The 15,864-nt window shown below is 55.4% G+C and overlaps 3 protein-coding genes across 5 annotated transcripts; 1 reads left to right on the top strand and 2 right to left on the bottom strand.

Annotated features, from left to right (window-relative positions):
* Positions 1-361: 361 nt before the first annotated feature.
* Positions 362-4,711, bottom strand: LOC137462123 (myelin protein zero-like protein 2). Of its 2 annotated transcripts, none has more exons than XM_068172186.1 (6): positions 4,628-4,711; positions 3,144-3,310; positions 2,599-2,809; positions 2,235-2,379; positions 1,732-1,819; positions 362-1,221 (listed from the first exon to the last, which is right to left on the bottom strand). In XM_068172186.1, the coding sequence occupies exons 1-5, from the start codon at positions 4,680-4,682 to the stop codon at positions 1,759-1,761; spliced, it is 639 nt and encodes a 212-aa protein (XP_068028287.1). In that variant the 5' UTR covers positions 4,683-4,711; the 3' UTR covers positions 362-1,221; positions 1,732-1,758. The 2 variants fall into 2 exon arrangements, with proteins under 2 accessions (XP_068028287.1, XP_068028288.1); XM_068172187.1 differs by having other exon boundaries at positions 3,144-3,307; positions 4,628-4,702.
* A 2,879-nt stretch (positions 4,712-7,590) lies between these two features.
* On the top strand, positions 7,591-10,915 carry CD3E (CD3 epsilon subunit of T-cell receptor complex). Of its 2 annotated transcripts, XM_068172369.1 has the most exons (7): positions 7,591-7,844; positions 8,866-8,886; positions 9,149-9,163; positions 9,290-9,505; positions 9,790-9,942; positions 10,301-10,347; positions 10,639-10,915. In XM_068172369.1, exons 1-7 carry the CDS (start codon positions 7,796-7,798, stop codon positions 10,693-10,695), a joined length of 558 nt encoding a protein of 185 aa, XP_068028470.1. In that variant the 5' UTR covers positions 7,591-7,795; the 3' UTR covers positions 10,696-10,915. The 2 variants fall into 2 exon arrangements, with proteins under 2 accessions (XP_068028470.1, XP_068028471.1); XM_068172370.1 differs by lacking the exon at positions 9,149-9,163.
* Positions 10,916-13,142: 2,227 nt separating this feature from the next.
* Positions 13,143-15,040, bottom strand: LOC137462125 (T-cell surface glycoprotein CD3 gamma chain-like). The gene is made up of 5 exons (XM_068172188.1): positions 14,934-15,040; positions 14,438-14,644; positions 13,890-14,021; positions 13,691-13,731; positions 13,143-13,363 (listed from the first exon to the last, which is right to left on the bottom strand). The coding sequence occupies exons 1-5, from the start codon at positions 15,004-15,006 to the stop codon at positions 13,301-13,303; spliced, it is 516 nt and encodes a 171-aa protein (XP_068028289.1). The 5' UTR covers positions 15,007-15,040; the 3' UTR covers positions 13,143-13,300.
* Positions 15,041-15,864: the final 824 nt, after the last annotated feature.

The raw sequence follows: 15,864 nt of genomic DNA, 5'->3' as shown, positions 1-15,864 counted from the left end.
CAATCCACGGTCACCTCTGGAATTCTATAAATACCAGATATTTGAATACACCTGGGTCTTTTTCTCTTTTGAAAAAAACAAACAAACAAACAAAAAAGTAACACTTTTAAAAATCAAGACAACAACTCTGAATTCTGTGCATAAATAATGGTGGTAAAAGTCCAGTGGGGTGTGCTGGATTTGTGGGACAGCACCAAGCACCCTGTGAAATTGATAATCAACATCTCCCTGAAGAATTTCATTATTGGTTTGTTGCACACTGGGTAACAAATCTGATTTTGGGGACAAACAGTGCAAATCTGCTCATCTGAGGAGTCAGATGCCCCCAGATCACAGCTCCCCTCCACACCAGCACAGCTGCCAGCAAGGTGCCTTTATTTACAACACAGGAGAGTGAAAATGAAAGCAGACAGCCAGGTAACAGCCAGGTAACAGCCAGGGAACGCTGGCACTTCACAGGTTATAAAGCCATAAAGACACTCTACAAACAAACAGGGCAATGCTTTGATTTGGGGTTGGGTAAATACTGTAACAGGATTGGTTTGGGGCTGGTTAGACACCGTTAGAACTCCGTGTGTTCCAGTTTTGGGGAACAGAGGGGAGCACTGGGATAGTGAGAGTGGGAATGGGAACGGGGGGAGCTGCTGAACCCAGGCAGAAAACTCTCCTCAACCCCCAAATTCTCCTACAGCTGCCAGAGATGGATGTGCAAACCACCCTGGCTGGTGAATGTCATCCCTAACAGCAAGCAGCACACCTTGCCCAGCTCTAACACTGTCCATCTAACGTAGAAAAGGGATTCCAAGGACGTTTGTTCTACCAGCTGAGACCTCACTGCTCAGCCTTCCTTCTCAGGATGCCAGGGAGAGTCTCAGGGAACAAAACCCAGGCAGCTCAAAGGCACGCTGTGGTTTCTAAGGTGCAAGAGTGCATCTGCTCAAACACCTCCCAGCCCTCCGTTCAGTCAGTCTTGGCACTTTCATCTTCCAGAGAAGCCGTGCTCCCAGCTGAGAGGATGAAGGAAAGTTCTTTGTTCACAGGGCAAGATCCTCCTGCTTTGCTTCTCTGAAGGGAATTCACAGCTCATGTCAAGTCACCCTCTTTCCATACCAGGACTTTCAGGTTGAGCAGAGGTACCACACTGGCAGCGTGGGGCGTCTGTAATCCAGCTTTGTTCTAACACCCCAAATTACAAGCTTTCACCAGCTGCTTTGGAAGCACCTGAGAAGAAAGATTGTAAGAAAAACAAACATCCGTGACTCAGGGTTATTGTCAAAAACCAAAATAACAGAGGCAACTGCTGACCTCAGGAACTGTGGGTAAAATTTATGCTGACATGTTTAATCAAAGACAGTGAATATGGGAACAGTGCCAGACTTCCTGTTGCAATTTTAAAACAATAAAGGTTAAAGTAATCAAAAAGCAGACTCCAAACTGACAAAAGGGAAGTAATTCATTCCTCTTCATCTACAAAGCAGGAATGCCATGGAAAGCAGCAACAATGGCTTTCCTACAAATGCTCCTCAACACCAGGGTGGAGAAATCTCTTGTACATTTTAGAGGCTGTGATTGTTCGGGGATTGTTCAGCTGTCTCTGAAGGATCCTCAACAGCAAAGTGTGACTGTGGCCTCAGTTCTGAATGTGAATAGCAGGGAAATAGCCGAGGGAATCTGTCTTGGAGAGTCCCCAGGAACACTGAGGCATTAATTAGAGAAGGTTTGGCTGGGTACCTGCATTGTACACACCAGCAAAGGCCTTTAATCTTCCAATGGAATGGGTTCCTTTTCTTCCCTCATCTTCAGGCTCTCCTTTTCTTTACTGTTATAAAAATGGGAGGAAAAAAAGAGAAAAGAAGCCCAAATCAGTGTCAGGCTGAGCAGCAGGATGTCCTGAGTCACACACAGCACCCCCAAGGTGACAAGGTGAGTGTGACACACGTGTGGTGACCACAGCTCGGGGGACAGGGTGGTCATCTGCCCGCCACCACCACAGCAGCTGCGACCTCCTGAGTGAGGAGCTACTGAGAAGGGCAAGAGCCACATGAGGACTCCAGAGCGTGTCCATCCTGGGGCTCTGCTCTGCCTGCACGCAGCCAATTATCGCTAATTGGGTTGGCAGTTTGCATTGCGGATGCTCCATGCAGGGTCCAAGCCAAGAATTCAGGAAGGCTGTGGAGATAAACGTGCCAAGCTGTCCCAGGAGCCTCTGCCCCCGTGCCGTGCTGTGTCCTCACCTCTCAGTGTCGGCCGCCTCCAGCCTCCTGTCTCGCGCCTTCCTGCGGCGCTGCCGGCAGATAATCACGGCTGTCACCACGATGATCATCAGCGCAGAGGCAGATCCGATGGCCACGGCCAGGAAATGGATTTCTGAGAAGCTCACTGCGTGGGGAGAGGCAGAGGAGTGAAGCAGAGGGACACACAGGAGGGAGGAGCGAGGCTGGGATCCTGTGTCTGTGAATAAAACCTTTCCTCAAGCTCCCCTTTTCCCCTCATGCTTTCTACTTAGCACCCCTTTTCTCCCATAATTTTCCCAGATGTGGAAGAAGGCCACTCTGCTTAAATCCACACAACCTCTGGGGGGGTTTCTTGGCCTCTCACCTTTCTGCACAACCCGGAGCCGCACCTCCCCGATGGTGCCATAGACATCTGGCCAGTTTGTCACCTGGCAGGTGAAGGTCCCGTTGTCACTGGGCTTCAGGTTCCAGATGATGATGGAAACATCGTTACGCTCGATGTTCCCATCCCAGGTAACTCGGTCTTTAAACCTTCCCGTGGGGGGCTCGTAGGGCTCCTTCAGGTAGTAAAATACCTACAAAAGTCACAGAAACATCGAATGGCCTAGGTTGGAAGGGGCCTGGGAGATTCCTGTCGGGTGCAGGATGTCACCTAAGACAGGGCTTGGCCATGTCAGCAGACCCAGCTTTGCAAAGCCACAAATATTTTAACCCTGACCACCCAAAACTAAACATGGGAGTGTTTTTTGGGCAGGCTCTATAAACAGGGCTCGGATTAATCACTACAAGTGACGAAGGCCCAGATGTGCTTGTGGGTTTGGGGTGTGTCTGTGCCCGCTCACTGCTCACCCAGCGCTGGGTGCTGGGGTGAGGGGAGCCCCTGGAACAGAGTGCAGAGATCTCACCCACCGGCTCGTGAGCGGTCAGGTCCTCGGGCTGGAAGTTCCAGCTCACTGACAGCTGCTGGCTCACGGGGCTGCTGCTGGAGAAGGTGCATTTCAGCCGCTGGTTGGTCCCGTTCACGGCCACCACCTCCTTGGCTGTGTGAACTTCCACTGCTGCCGCCAGCCACAGCGCTGCAGGGCAAACAGAGGGGCAAAATCACTGTCCCGAGTGAGCTCATCGCTGCTCCTTATCGGCTTTAGACCCCTGGGAGCCTTATCTGCGATCGCCTGAGTGTCCCAGGCATTCCGGGGGGGGGGTGGTCCTGCAGATTTATTCAGAAAAACCCTTTCAAACTGGACTGAAACGCACCCGATAATTGCTATTTCCCATGTTAGAACTTCCCTTTCTACACTTTCTCCTCAGCCTCGTGCACACCACGGTGAAACTGCTCTTACTGGTGCATCCAGAGCCAGTTTTAGAGGCTTTATAGCCCAGCTGGGCAACTGCAGGTAAATTCAGCCACGTCTAGAGGAAATCCTCAAGGTAAACATGGATTTGTTTTTCCAAGAAACATCCCCACAACCACCATGGCTGCTGCTTTAAAAATAAGTGAGCATCGCTCACTCGATGCTGCCCTGGAAGAGGGACAACCAGGAGGAATAGAGCAAGGAGAAGAGAGGAGGAGAGTGAAAAATAAGAAAAAAAATATGGTTTCTTGGTGAAGGAAATAGAAAATATCAATACCTTGTCATATTAGGAAGATAACTCACTCTAGTGTGATTCAAACAAAACAAAAAATAGAGCTTATCTCGGGCTGTAAAATAAAACTACACAAGAAAGATGTATTTGGAAGCAATTTATGGCTAAATACTTCCTTCTAAATAATTCCTTATCTGAAAGGGAAAAAAGGCTTGGAATGCCAAAACATTGAAAGTGTTCACACGTGAAAAACCTCATTGGCAGAGATCACGTTGCTCATACATGGATTCGGTGCCAAATCTGTTCATTTTAAACCCCTTGAAAAGAATTAAGCGAGAAATAAGAGTAAAATACCTTTTTGGAGAAAGGAAGATATGTTATTATTAAAATCCAGGTGTTTTGATATAAACCACTGAAAATTCAAGTGAGTTTCGTGTCAGTCTGGAACCTTTGCTGTGTAAAGAAGGATCTGCAGCTGGAGCTCCTGGACAATCCCTGATTGTTTAGGAACAAAGGTAGGAAAAAAAAAAAAAAAAAAAAAAAAAAGGCTGAGAGTAAAGTTCAGATTCCTGGCAGGAGAGAATAAAAGCTTGAAAGCAGAGCTGAGGAGATCAGTGGAGGAAATCAGTGTTCTTCCTCTCGAATACGCCCAAACCTGTTGGGGAAGAAACTCAACCACTTCGTGCCTCTTCCAGCGAACCCCGCGCAGAAAGAATCGCAGCAAGGACGGGGGGAAAGCCTCTGCCTCGGGGATAATTTAAGGGCTCGGAAGAGGGAAGTGAAGGCCGGCCAGAGACAGGTTTCCTTACCTCGGAGCTGCGCCCCAAGGACGAGCGCAGCGCCCAGCCAGGTGCGGCCGCGCATGGGGGAGACAAATCCGGGGCTGCAAAGGCAAATCCGGGGCTGCAAAGGTAAATCCGCTTCGGGTTCTCCGTGACCGGGTAAAAGATGAGCTTCTCAAAGTCTTCCCAGCACAACGGGGCAGATTCCTTGCCCCCAGCTCGGCCTGCGAGGGAAGGTGAGCGCTCCCCCTGCCCGAGTCAGGGCGCGCTCCGTGCCAAGGTGTGCCCAGCCCCGCTCCCTCCTGCTCTGAATCAGCGCGATTCCCAAGGTAAGATTAATTTCTTCTCCCTCCCATATTCCCCTGCTCTTTGGTGTTGCAATCATTCCTCCTCCCAGCCGCCACCCGAAACCACTCCCCTCTTGTGGGAGGTAAAAGAACACTTGCCTGGAGGTACTCATAGGTGGCTCGAAGGAATGAGGGCCATTTGTTCGGCAAAAAACCTGCAAACGATCCTAAAAGGAGCAGCCCAAAACTGACAATCCGTGGCCGCACTGCGGGCCCTCACCCAGAGGATGGAAACGTCCCACCAAATACAGACACCTACCCTAAAGTGATTTGAACGTTCCTTGGTTGTAGGCAAGGATTGGGAGCCTGGTGCTTGGGAAGTTCTGGGAAAAATCAGGTGGAAAATGGGTCCAGCCCGGCCATATTCCAGTAAGTGAGATATTCCGTGGGACACAAAATATTCTGCAGTCGGCACGTGGCAGTGGTGAGAGTGTGAAAGCAATCCGAGCCTGTGTGCTGGCAAAATGAGGATGTTTGCATTCGAGGGCCATAAATCACTGGGGTGTGTGAGAGACAACTGCTCACTTCAAAAAATTTAAAGGGTTTATTAAACCTTAACAAAACACAACAAAAGGACTAAATGATGAAACAGTCGCAGTGCTGGAAGCTGCCTTTGTGGCTCTCTCCCACGTGGCTGGCTCGTCTTCAGGATGGATGCTCAGACTTTTATACCGCTGGGGGTTGGCTCAGCCAGCCCTGGCCCCTCCCAAAGTCTCTCAGTCAGCTTTTCTTTGCCGTTTATCGTTTATCGGTGGAGATTGCTTTCTTGTAACTTGACTGGAGGGTCAGGGGTTGTCATGCCCCCCTCCCCCGCCCCCAGCAACAAGCTTTTCCATTCCCAGCTGCCCCATGGAAGGGGCACAGGTGCTCGCCTTCTTTCTACCTGTCCTAGACACCCCACGCTGTCTGATGGCAATACAGAGGGGGGAAAGGGAACTGTGGGGAGAACAGAGGACATCTAAACTACAATAACATAACTATACATCACTAAAGCTTCTCTTAATATTCACACAATAGTCATCCCTTAATTGCGAGAGCCAATCGTCTCATGATCCGTCGGTGACGAGTGTCGGTGTTTGTGTCTGGTTCACCATCCCGTCTCAAGACGTCATGCCAGCTTACGGATTCCAGTTGTGCCTGGTGCCCATTTCCTTTGCAGGGGTGCAAGGGCAGGGTGCCTGAACCTCCGGGTGTCTGGGAGGGGTGTCCCTTCAGCGATCTGGTGATGGAAAAAAACATCACTGAGGCCGTCAGCTGCCTGGATTGTGCCCAGAACAGAACAGGGAATCCTGTGTGTGCTAACACATCCCCTCCGGGTCACCAAGGATATCTCTTTTCCCAGAATGATTTGGACACCAAGGATCTCCCTTTTCCCGGAATGATTTGGACACCAAGGATATCCCTTTTCCAGGAATGATTTGGTCCCGTGTTAGCCCTCCATCACTTCTTCTCCCCATGTTTCCACTCAATTACAATTCCAGCATATCGCCTCCTTCTGGGGCTTTGTTCAGGTTGCGTTTAACGTTTAAGCAGCCAATTTGCTGCCACTTCCTAATCCTGTTTCTGCACAGGGCTGGGAACAGCCCCTTTGCCTGCAGACTTTTGCCAGTCTTCATCCTCTTCCCAAGCACGTGCACTCCCCATAGCAGACTCTGGCACACTCACCAGTAACCTAAATTCTCTGATGTTCCGCTTGAAACGTAAATAAGGAAAAGAAAGCCCTGACGGCCAAAGAGCACCCCAATAAAGGAAATGGGGCACAGCGGCACCCCGTCTGTCCCTGCCAGCACCCCTGCGGGCAGCAGAGCCTGGAGTGCCCCTGGCCCGGTCCCGCGGGGTCTGTGCGTGCCCCAAGCCCCGGCTGGGGGGGACCATCCCCTGCGTGCGGCGCTGGCCGGGCCAGGAGCCCCCTCTAGTGGGGCCAGCCACTTCCACGGGCAGCGCCCGAGCGGGAGAACCTCCCAAAAATGCTGCAGGGTTAGGGCCCTGGAGAGGGGCTGAGCGCAGGGGATGGGCAGGGAGCGATGGCCTCGGTTCTGTGCCCGTGCAGGGGCTCTGGGGGCTCAGCTTCGGGTGGAGCTCCCGGTTCCTTCGTTCCAACCTGCCAGTGCCTGAAGGGACCTGCGGGGACCTGACAGGGGCTCTTCCTCAGCAGCTGTAGGGTAGAACAAGGGGGAATGGGTTCACACTGCCAGAGGGCAGGGATGGATGGGATACAAGGAAGGGATTGTTCCCTGGGAGCGTGGGCAGGCCCTGGCACAGGGTGCCCAGAGCAGCTGTGGCTGCCCCTGCATCCCTGGCAGTGCCCAAGGCCAGGCTGGACGGGGCATGGAGCAGCCCGGGACAGTGGAAGGTGTCCCCCTCATGGCAGGGGTGGGATGAGATGGGCTTTATGGTCCCTTCCCACCCAAACCACGCCGGGGCTCCACGTGAAGGCGTTTGCCGCAGTTGGAGCTTCTCAAACTCTCACTTTGAGACGCTGTTGGGAAGGTCCCGATGGCAAATCTGATTCCTGCTTGTTTCTCTCTCCTCTGCTGCCAGGGCAGCTCCAGGAGCTGTCAGGAGCCCTGCAGAGCTGGTGCAGAGCAGAGCAGCCACCCCTGGCTGGCCGTGACGTCCCATGAAGACATTTTGAGCCTCCGCACTTCCTGACCTGGGCTTATTTCACGTGTCTGGGTCTGCCTTGGCTGCTCTGGAAAGAGTGAGTCCCCCAGCCCTGCTCGGGTCGGTAGCAATTCTGGGAAAAACAATCCTGGGACTCTTTCTAGAAAAGCCACCGTGTTCTTTCCTGCCACAGCCATGCCAGTCTGATGTGGTGGAGAGGAGCAGCAGGAGGAGGAACACGAGGATGAGGCTGGAGCAGTGCCTGCCCCTCCTGGGGCTCCTGCTGTGTGCAGGTGAGTCCCCAAACTTCAGGCGGCTGGGCTGGAGCTCGGTGCAGTGTGAGCTGTAAGGTTCCACGCTCCTAATTTTGGTTTTATCCTTTATCCCTGCACTTTTCTCAAAGCGTTTGGTGCTGCTGGGTAAGGGATTCAGGCTTGGTGGGAGATCAGGGGTGTGGTGGCAGCTCCCACCTGGGCAGCTGGGATGCCCGCTGGTTTAGGATGAAGTGCAGACTACCTGTAAAGGCTCTAAAGAACCCAGTAATGAGGAGAGATAAGTGTGCAAGGTAATCAATCCATTAAGAGCTGTTACAAGACTCCAACTACTCTGCCAAAGCGCTGCAAATATCAGCCTTTGTGAGGATAGAAGTGGGGTTTATCAGTTTATCAATCTTTTTTAAATGTATCTATGTAAAATAAAAACCATCAGGTCACCTTCTCCCCGGGGAAGTCCGCTGCCTGAGGAATTCAAATCTGCAATCGCTTATTTGTGTTACTTTTTGCAAAAGGACAAATGTCTTTAAAGGAGATCCCAAATCTGACTTACACCTCCTAAAACCTCTTTCTTTAATATGCCAGCTCCAGAGCCTCTCATGGAGCAAGTTGTTTCCTACAAGGCAGAAAAAAACACACAAATAAAGTGTTTTACAGCGTTAAATCAAAGTCAGGCTCCCACTCTCCGGCGAGTTCTCTTGCAGAGGACAGAGGTTCTAACCAGGATTTCCCAGCAGTGTTTGCTCCATGACAATAAAGCAGAATTTTGGGGTTTGCATCTGTCAATAACAACCGTTTTTCTGAGCTGGGTTGGAAAATGATTCAAGTTTCCATTCTGCGTTAGGCTGTGTTGAAAATGGCTTCCAAGTTCAGAACAACATCCTGTCTCACCCCCAGAATATTTCTGGTGCCTTCAGCATGAATGTGGGACTATAAACATCTCTTTCAAGCAGCTGAGTTCAGAAAGGATATCCTGGGAGTAGGAAAGATGTGTGACATCTGAAGCTCAATTACTTAACATCTCTTTTTCCTTTTTTTGCAGTTGGCACCACAGCTCAGGAGGGTAAGTGTATTTTACTGCCGTCCTTTACTGTTTACCATGCTAAAACCCCCAAATATGCATCAAAAGCGAGGAATAAAAGTCAAATAGAAAGATTTTAATATTGTAAATATTGCAGGATAGGAAAAATTCACTGTTCATTAATTGACAGTGGTCTTACTGATTGGAGAAATTGGTCCCGAATTATTACCAGGGCTGGGCATTTCCAACACTGTGAGGCAATGGTGAGATGATTTTTTAACACTCCTTATTTTCTGTTTTGCAGATGAAGAACTGGAGGGTAAGTGAATTCTACCAGCACTCTTTGGTATTTGGCGGGATATAAAGACTGTAGGCGACTGAAAATCAGGTTGAAATATTTGACTTTTGCCCTTGGTTTCCTTTCTCACTGGTGTGTCTTCCCAAGGGGAGTTCCTGGTGGAGATTTCTGGCACCACGGTGACAATCACGTGTCCCTTTGAGCACGAGGCCATCCAGTGGAAGCTGGCTGGGAAAGCCCAGGACACCAAGGAGAGGAAGTTCATTATGAGGGACCATGACAGCACTCCTGCCAACCTCAGCTGTTCCTTCCGTACTGAGGGGGGCAGTGAGAAGCATCGTCAGCTGTACCTGAATGCCAGAGGTGAGCGCAGCCCCCTCCCCTGCCCACTGCAGGGGCAGGTTCTGGGGGCTCACGCTGGGTTTCCAGTGCTGGGGTGGGTGAACGTGGTGCTGCCGAGGCCATTCCCGCTCTGTGTGAGCAGTGAAAGAGTGCCAGAGCCCATTTTTGGCAGAAGGACTCACCCCTTTCCCCTCAGTTTGCCCTTTTCCCCTTCCTAGCTGCCCGTAGCCCTGTGCCAGCCCTCGGGTGAGCGAGCCCTGGGCTCTCCTGGCTCTGAGCATCCCCCCTGCCCTCCTCCCCTGCAGTGTGTGCCACCTGCGAGGAGCTGGACGCCCTGACCGTGGCAGGGATCATCACTGCAGACCTCCTCATCACCCTGGGGGTGCTGATCCTGGTCTACTACTTCAGCAAAAGCAGGAAGGGACGAGCCAGCGCCGGTGGGGACAGTCGGCCACGAGGTGAGAGCCACTGCAGGCATCCCTGCTGCCTGTGCCACCCTCTGAGCACCCAGGGAAACCTTCATGCCCACTGTGGGATGGGGCATCCTCTGCTCCCCACGAGCTTCCAGTCAATGCTCCTGCTTCCCAGGGGTGTTCTCCGGGCTGCCTCTGTGCAGGGGTGCGGGTGGCTGCTGTGCCAAAGCTTCCCACACACAGGAACCTGTGCTGGAGCCAACCCTGCAGCTCCTGGCTGCTTCAGGAGCTCAGAATAAATCCATGGGAGCTGCTCCGTGCTGTGCCTGGGCCTGGGATCAGCCTGGAGGCCGCTGGTGGCAGGAAGCCCCAAGGATTCACCCTCTCTGTGTCTCTGTTTCAGGTCAGAAGACGCAGCGTCCTCCCCCTGTCCCAAACCCGGACTATGAGGTGAGGACAGTCCCTTTCCATCCCTGCTGCTGGGGCGGGATAGCCGGGGCTGGGGCCGACAGCCAGCTCAATCATCCTTGAAGAAGCATCCAGCCAAGCTCCCAGTTCTCCTGGCAGCGGAGGAAAAGGGTGCTGAGGGTGCAGCCCCCTTCCCTGCTGCTGCCACGGGGATTTATGTGGGAGCAGGACTGCGGCTCCCTGTGCACTGCTCCTGCTCTCCTGGGCTTTTCCCCACGCTTTGCGTGGGCTCGGGCAAGGATTCCTGACCCGAGACCTCTGCTCTTCCCACAGCCCATCCGGAAGGGCCAGCGGGAGGTGTACGCAGGCCTGGGACCCAGGGGCATCTGAAATCCCGGGATGGCAGGCTGGAACCAGCAGCTCTGGGGTGAACGCTTCTGCCCAGCTTGTTGCCAGCTCTCTGCAGCTCTGCTGGCATTTTGGGCTAAGCCGGGTGGCCACAGGACAGGGACGTGCGGTCCACCCTGGGGTGTGCTTGGGTTTGCCAGCAGGGAACAGAAATGAGCACACAGGCAAGAGATTTCCTGCTCATTAAAGGACTGCAGCCTCACTGCGGGGTCCTGGCCTCCTTTTCCCCATCGCACTTCTCTCTGCTCCTGCTCAAGGGTGAAGCCTTGGGGCTTCCTGCCACCAGGGGCCTCCAGGCTGATCCCAGCCCCAGCACGGATCAGCTCCCATGGATTTATTCTGAGCTCCTGAAGAGCCAGCTGCTGCCAGGAGCTGCACGGTTGGCGTTTCCCTGCACTTTAATTTCTGCCCTGAGTGCCTCCACTTGCTTCTGGCGCTTCCCTGGGCTGAGAGCGGATCCTTCCAAGGGGGATTTGCCTGTGACCCGGCCCTGCTGTCCCCTTCACAGCCTGATTTGCTGCCAAAGCTGCAGAGGCTGGCACTAAAAGCCCCAGAAGGCAGTAAAAGCCCCAGAAGGCAGTAAAAGCCCCAGAAGGGCCCAGCAGCAGGTTGGGAAGGCTAAGGCACAGGTCAAGAAGGGCTCGGGGATGTTTTGCTGCCTGTTTCAGGTGGAAGCCTGGCCGAGCCAGCCCTGGGCAGAGGAAGCAGCAGCAGAGCAGGGCTGGGGGTTCAGTGCAGCAGGGGAGCTGCAGCCCAGCAGCTCCAGGATGCGGTTTAGAGGCACAGCTGGGCTCATTTCCCACAACGGGCCCCACGCCCGAGCGGGGAGATGGCGAGATACACACAGCACCAACCCCCAGCAGCTCCAAACCCACTCAGGGCCACCTTCTCACCTTCTGCAAGCCAGCGCTGCTGCAGGGACGCCTGCTCAGCCTTCTCCCCTGGGCTGGGAGAAGCTTGGAGTGCTCTGGGTGTACAGGGCCTCAATTTTGCTTCAAAAACCCCCTACATTTTCCTACACCCCAGTGCTGTTACCCCATTTTTGGGGTACATCAATGTACAAGTTTGCCCCAGCGTTTGCCCCAGCCAGTGCCATGCCACACAGCAGGACCAGCACCCACCCCGTGGCAACAGCTCTGCCTCTGTGCTTACCAGCACCAGGGGGGTATTTCTTGGTCCTTCCAGGGTGAGGTGAGGCTGGCTGGCCCTGTTTGGTGTCTGTGTCCTGTTTTGGGGACTCAGACCACATGAGCTGTTTCTGCTTGGGGCTGGGAGACCTGGCCTTGCCATCCCAAATCCCATCCATGTGTACCTTCCCAGTGCCCAGATCCCATCCCCGTGCTCCTTCCCAGTGCCCAGATCCCATTCCATGTGCACCTTCCCAGTGCACAGATCCCATTCCATGTGTACCTTCCCAGTGCCCAGATCCCATCCCTGTGCACCTTCCCAGTGCCCACATCCCATCCCTGTGCACCTTCCCAGTGCCCAGATCCCATCCCTGTGCACCTTCCCAGTGCCCAGATCCCATCCCTGTGCACCTTCCCAGTGCCCAGATCCCATCCCTGTGCACCTTCCCAGTGCCCAGATCCCATCCCTGTGCACCTTCCCAGTGCCCACATCCCATTCCATGTGCTCCTTCCCAGTGCCCAGATCCCATCCCTGTGCACCTTCCCAGTGCCCACATCCCATCCCTGTGCACCTTCCCAGTGCCCACATCCCATCCCTGTGCACCTTCCCAGTGCCCAGATGCCATCCCTGTGCACCTTCCCAGTGCCCACATCCCATCCCTGTGCACCTTCCCAGTGCCCAGATCCCATCCCTGTGCACCTTCCCAGTGCCCAGATCCCATCCCTGTGCACCTTCCCAGTGCCCAGATCCCATCCCTGTGCACCTTCCCAGTGCCCAGATCCCATCCCTGTGCACCTTCCCAGTGCCCACATCCCATCCCTGTGCACCTTCCCAGTGCCCAGATCCCATCCCTGTGCACCTTCCCAGTGCCCAGATCCCATCCCTGTGCACCTTCCCAGTGCCCAGATCCCATCCCTGTGCACCTTCCCAGTGCCCACATCCCATCCCTGTGCTCCTTCCCAGTGCACAGATCCCATTTCATGTGCACCATCCCAGTGCCCAGATCCCATCCCTGTGCACCTTCCCAGTGCCCAGATCCCATCCCTGTGCACCTTCCCAGTGCCCACATCCCATCCCTGTGCACCTTCCCAGTGCCCACATCCCATCCCTGTGCACCTTCCAGTGCCCACATCCCATCCCTGTGCACCTTCCCAGTGCCCAGATCCCATCCCTGTGCACCTTCCCAGTGCCCACATCCCATCCCTGTGCACCTTCCCAGTGCCCACATCCCATCCCTGTGCACCTTCCCAGTGCCCAGATCCCATCCCTGTGCACCTTCCCCAGGAGCTGCACACAGCAGATGGAGCAGGGAGCCTGTGGCACAGGCTCATCTTTAATGGCAGGAATATAGAAGTGCAAGAGGTCGTGGAAGGAGCACAGGGCTGCAAGCAGCCCATCCTGGAGGGGCCTCCAAGCCAAACCAGCACGCTGATGGAGGCAGTCTCGGAGTCTTCCCACCTCACTTGCGGGCACGGGCGGGAGCCAGCCGGCTGTACTGCTCCTCCTCCCGCTCTCCCAGGGGCTGGCAGGGGGGAAAAAGGGGAGATGAACCCAAACTGTACCTGCCCAGCCCTGGGAGGGCGAGCTGGGTCAGCCTTTGGCAACATTCTCTCCACACTGAGGTGCTACAGGTGTCCCCACACACACAGGGGTGCTAAAGGTGTCCCCACACACACACAGGGGTGCTGAAGGTGTCCCCACACACACACAGGGGTGCTGAAGGTGTCCCCACACACACACAGAGGTGCTGAAGGTGTCCCCACACACACACAGGGGTGCTGAAGGTGTCCCCACACACACACAGGGGTGCTGAAGGGGTCCCCACACACGGAGCTGCCCCCACACTCACCTGGTAGAGCTCGTTGGCGATCAGGTTCTGCCTGTCAGAAGCTGAAGGATGAAAGAAGGACAAGCTCAGGGTCCAGGGGAGCAATGGACAAGGTGGGGAACATTTACAAACAAACCCAAGAGCTGGCTGCAGCCCCTGGGTGCCACACAGAGCCCCCAGAGGTGCCAGGCACAGCCCTCGGGTTGCTCCCGTCCCTCACCTCGTGAGGTGTGTCCCCTGTCATGGCCAGTGATGCAGTACACGGCCACTGCCAGGAACAGCGTGGCCACCACGTCCGCGATGACGATGCCTGAGATGGTGGGAGCGTCCACCTCGATGCAGTTCTGGCACACTGCAAGCCCAAAAGGACAGGGACACTGAGGGCAGGGGCACATCCAGAGGGCTCAGCCAGCTCTGCCAGTCCAACAGAGAGCAGCTGGCTTTGCTGTGTGACCCAGGGCAGGGGCACAAGCTGCCCCGTGTCCCCCACAGCCAGTGTGGGGCCAGAGGAGCAGGTCCTGGCACTAAACAGGGCTGCAGAGTTGTCCTGTGAACCTTCCCAGTGCCCAGATCCCATCCCTGTGCACCTTCCCCAGGAGCTGCACACAGCAGATGGAGCAGGGAGCACAGCATGACACCGCACGCAGAGGAACCCGCTGCAAACTGGTGGAGACACTCCCTGATGAGGGGAAATTCCCTCAAGACTTGGCTTGGGTGAAAACTCCAAGCAGTTCTGGCTCTGGAAAAGCAGAGGTGTGCAACACTTACTGCGATAGTGCACCTGGAGGCTGCTCCTTTTGCTTCCTGTTTCACACACGTAGAGGCCCCTGGGGTCGTCATAAACCCCGCTCAGGTCCAGCTGTGCCTCGTGTCCAACAGTGCTCCCATCTCTCCACCATGTGATGTTCTTGCTGCCTTGGGCTCGCACACATTCCAGGAACACCTTCCCACTGAATTCCTTCACGTAGACCTGCCCTGTGCAAGGAGAAGGGAGCAGAGAGCTTCACCTCCGAGTGATGAACGGCGCTGCAGAGCTCGCAGCTCCTTCGTGGGGAGGAAGCATCACATCAGGCTGTCCCAAAAAAACTCTGGGCAAAGCAGCTCCCCCGTCCTCCTTGCCCTGGTTCCTTTTTTCCCATCGACATTCCAAACCTTCCCCCGTGGAAAACCTCACTAAGCCCTGGGGCACCTTCCCAGCACCCTCCCAGCATGTCCAGGGACCACGGCGAGTGTCCGGCCGCTGATCCCACACTGCTGGACTCACCTCGGACCCCCCAGCTGGCCACGGCCAGGCTGGCCAGCAGCGCCCAGGCGCTCAGGGCCTTTCTCCCCGGCATGGCCCGGCGGTGGTGGCTCTGTCCCCGCTCGCAGGACGTGCGGAGAGCTGCTCACCACAAGGCACCACCCGCCCGGGCTGCGTCAGGTGCCGGATGCCGGGGGCTGATCCTCCCTCCCTGCCCCGGGATGATGAGGGGCTCGGCGCCTGCCTCCTCGCCCCAGCACCCACGGAACCCTGCAGAAGCCACTGAGCCCCCATCTCCCTGTCCCCCTGCAGCCACGGACCCCTGACATCTACCAGCCAGGAAACACTGCGGAGCTGGGGAGTCCCCAGCATTTTCATGTGCCCCTGCAGCCACTGGTCCCCCATAGCCACGGACCCCGGCATCCGCTGGTGGCCCCCGCTAGCCACAGACCTTCAGCATGCACTGGTGTCACAGGTCACGCCACCCTCAGGACCCTGCAGCAGCCACGGATCCCCTCCATCTCCGTGTCCCCATAACCCTGATCCCCCTCCCATCTTTGGGTGTCCCCATAACCTCGGTCCACGATCACCCCCATCTCCGTGTCCCCATAACCGCGCTCCCCGATCCCCCATCTCCGTGTCCCCATAACCGCGCTCCCCGATATCTCCGTGTCCCCATAACCTCGCTCCCCGATCCCCCATCTCCGTGTCCCCATAACCGCACTGCTCCCCGATCCCCCCATCTCCCTGACCCCATAACTGCGCTGCTCCCCGATCCCCCCATCTCCGTGTCCCCATAACCGCGCTGCTCCCCGATCCCCCCATCTCCCTGACCCCATAACTGCGCTGCTCCCCGATCCCCCCATCTCCGTGTCCCCATAACCGCGCTGCTCCCCGATCCCCCATCTCCGTGTCCCCATAACCGCGCTCCCCGATCCCCCCATCTCCGTGA

The sequence above is a fragment of the Anomalospiza imberbis genome, chromosome 24 (genome assembly GCF_031753505.1).
Source record: "Anomalospiza imberbis isolate Cuckoo-Finch-1a 21T00152 chromosome 24, ASM3175350v1, whole genome shotgun sequence".
Classification (NCBI taxonomy): Eukaryota; Metazoa; Chordata; class Aves; order Passeriformes; family Viduidae; genus Anomalospiza; species Anomalospiza imberbis.
The sequence above is the reverse complement of the archived record's forward strand: the minus strand, read 5'-3'. Positions and strand labels throughout refer to the sequence as shown.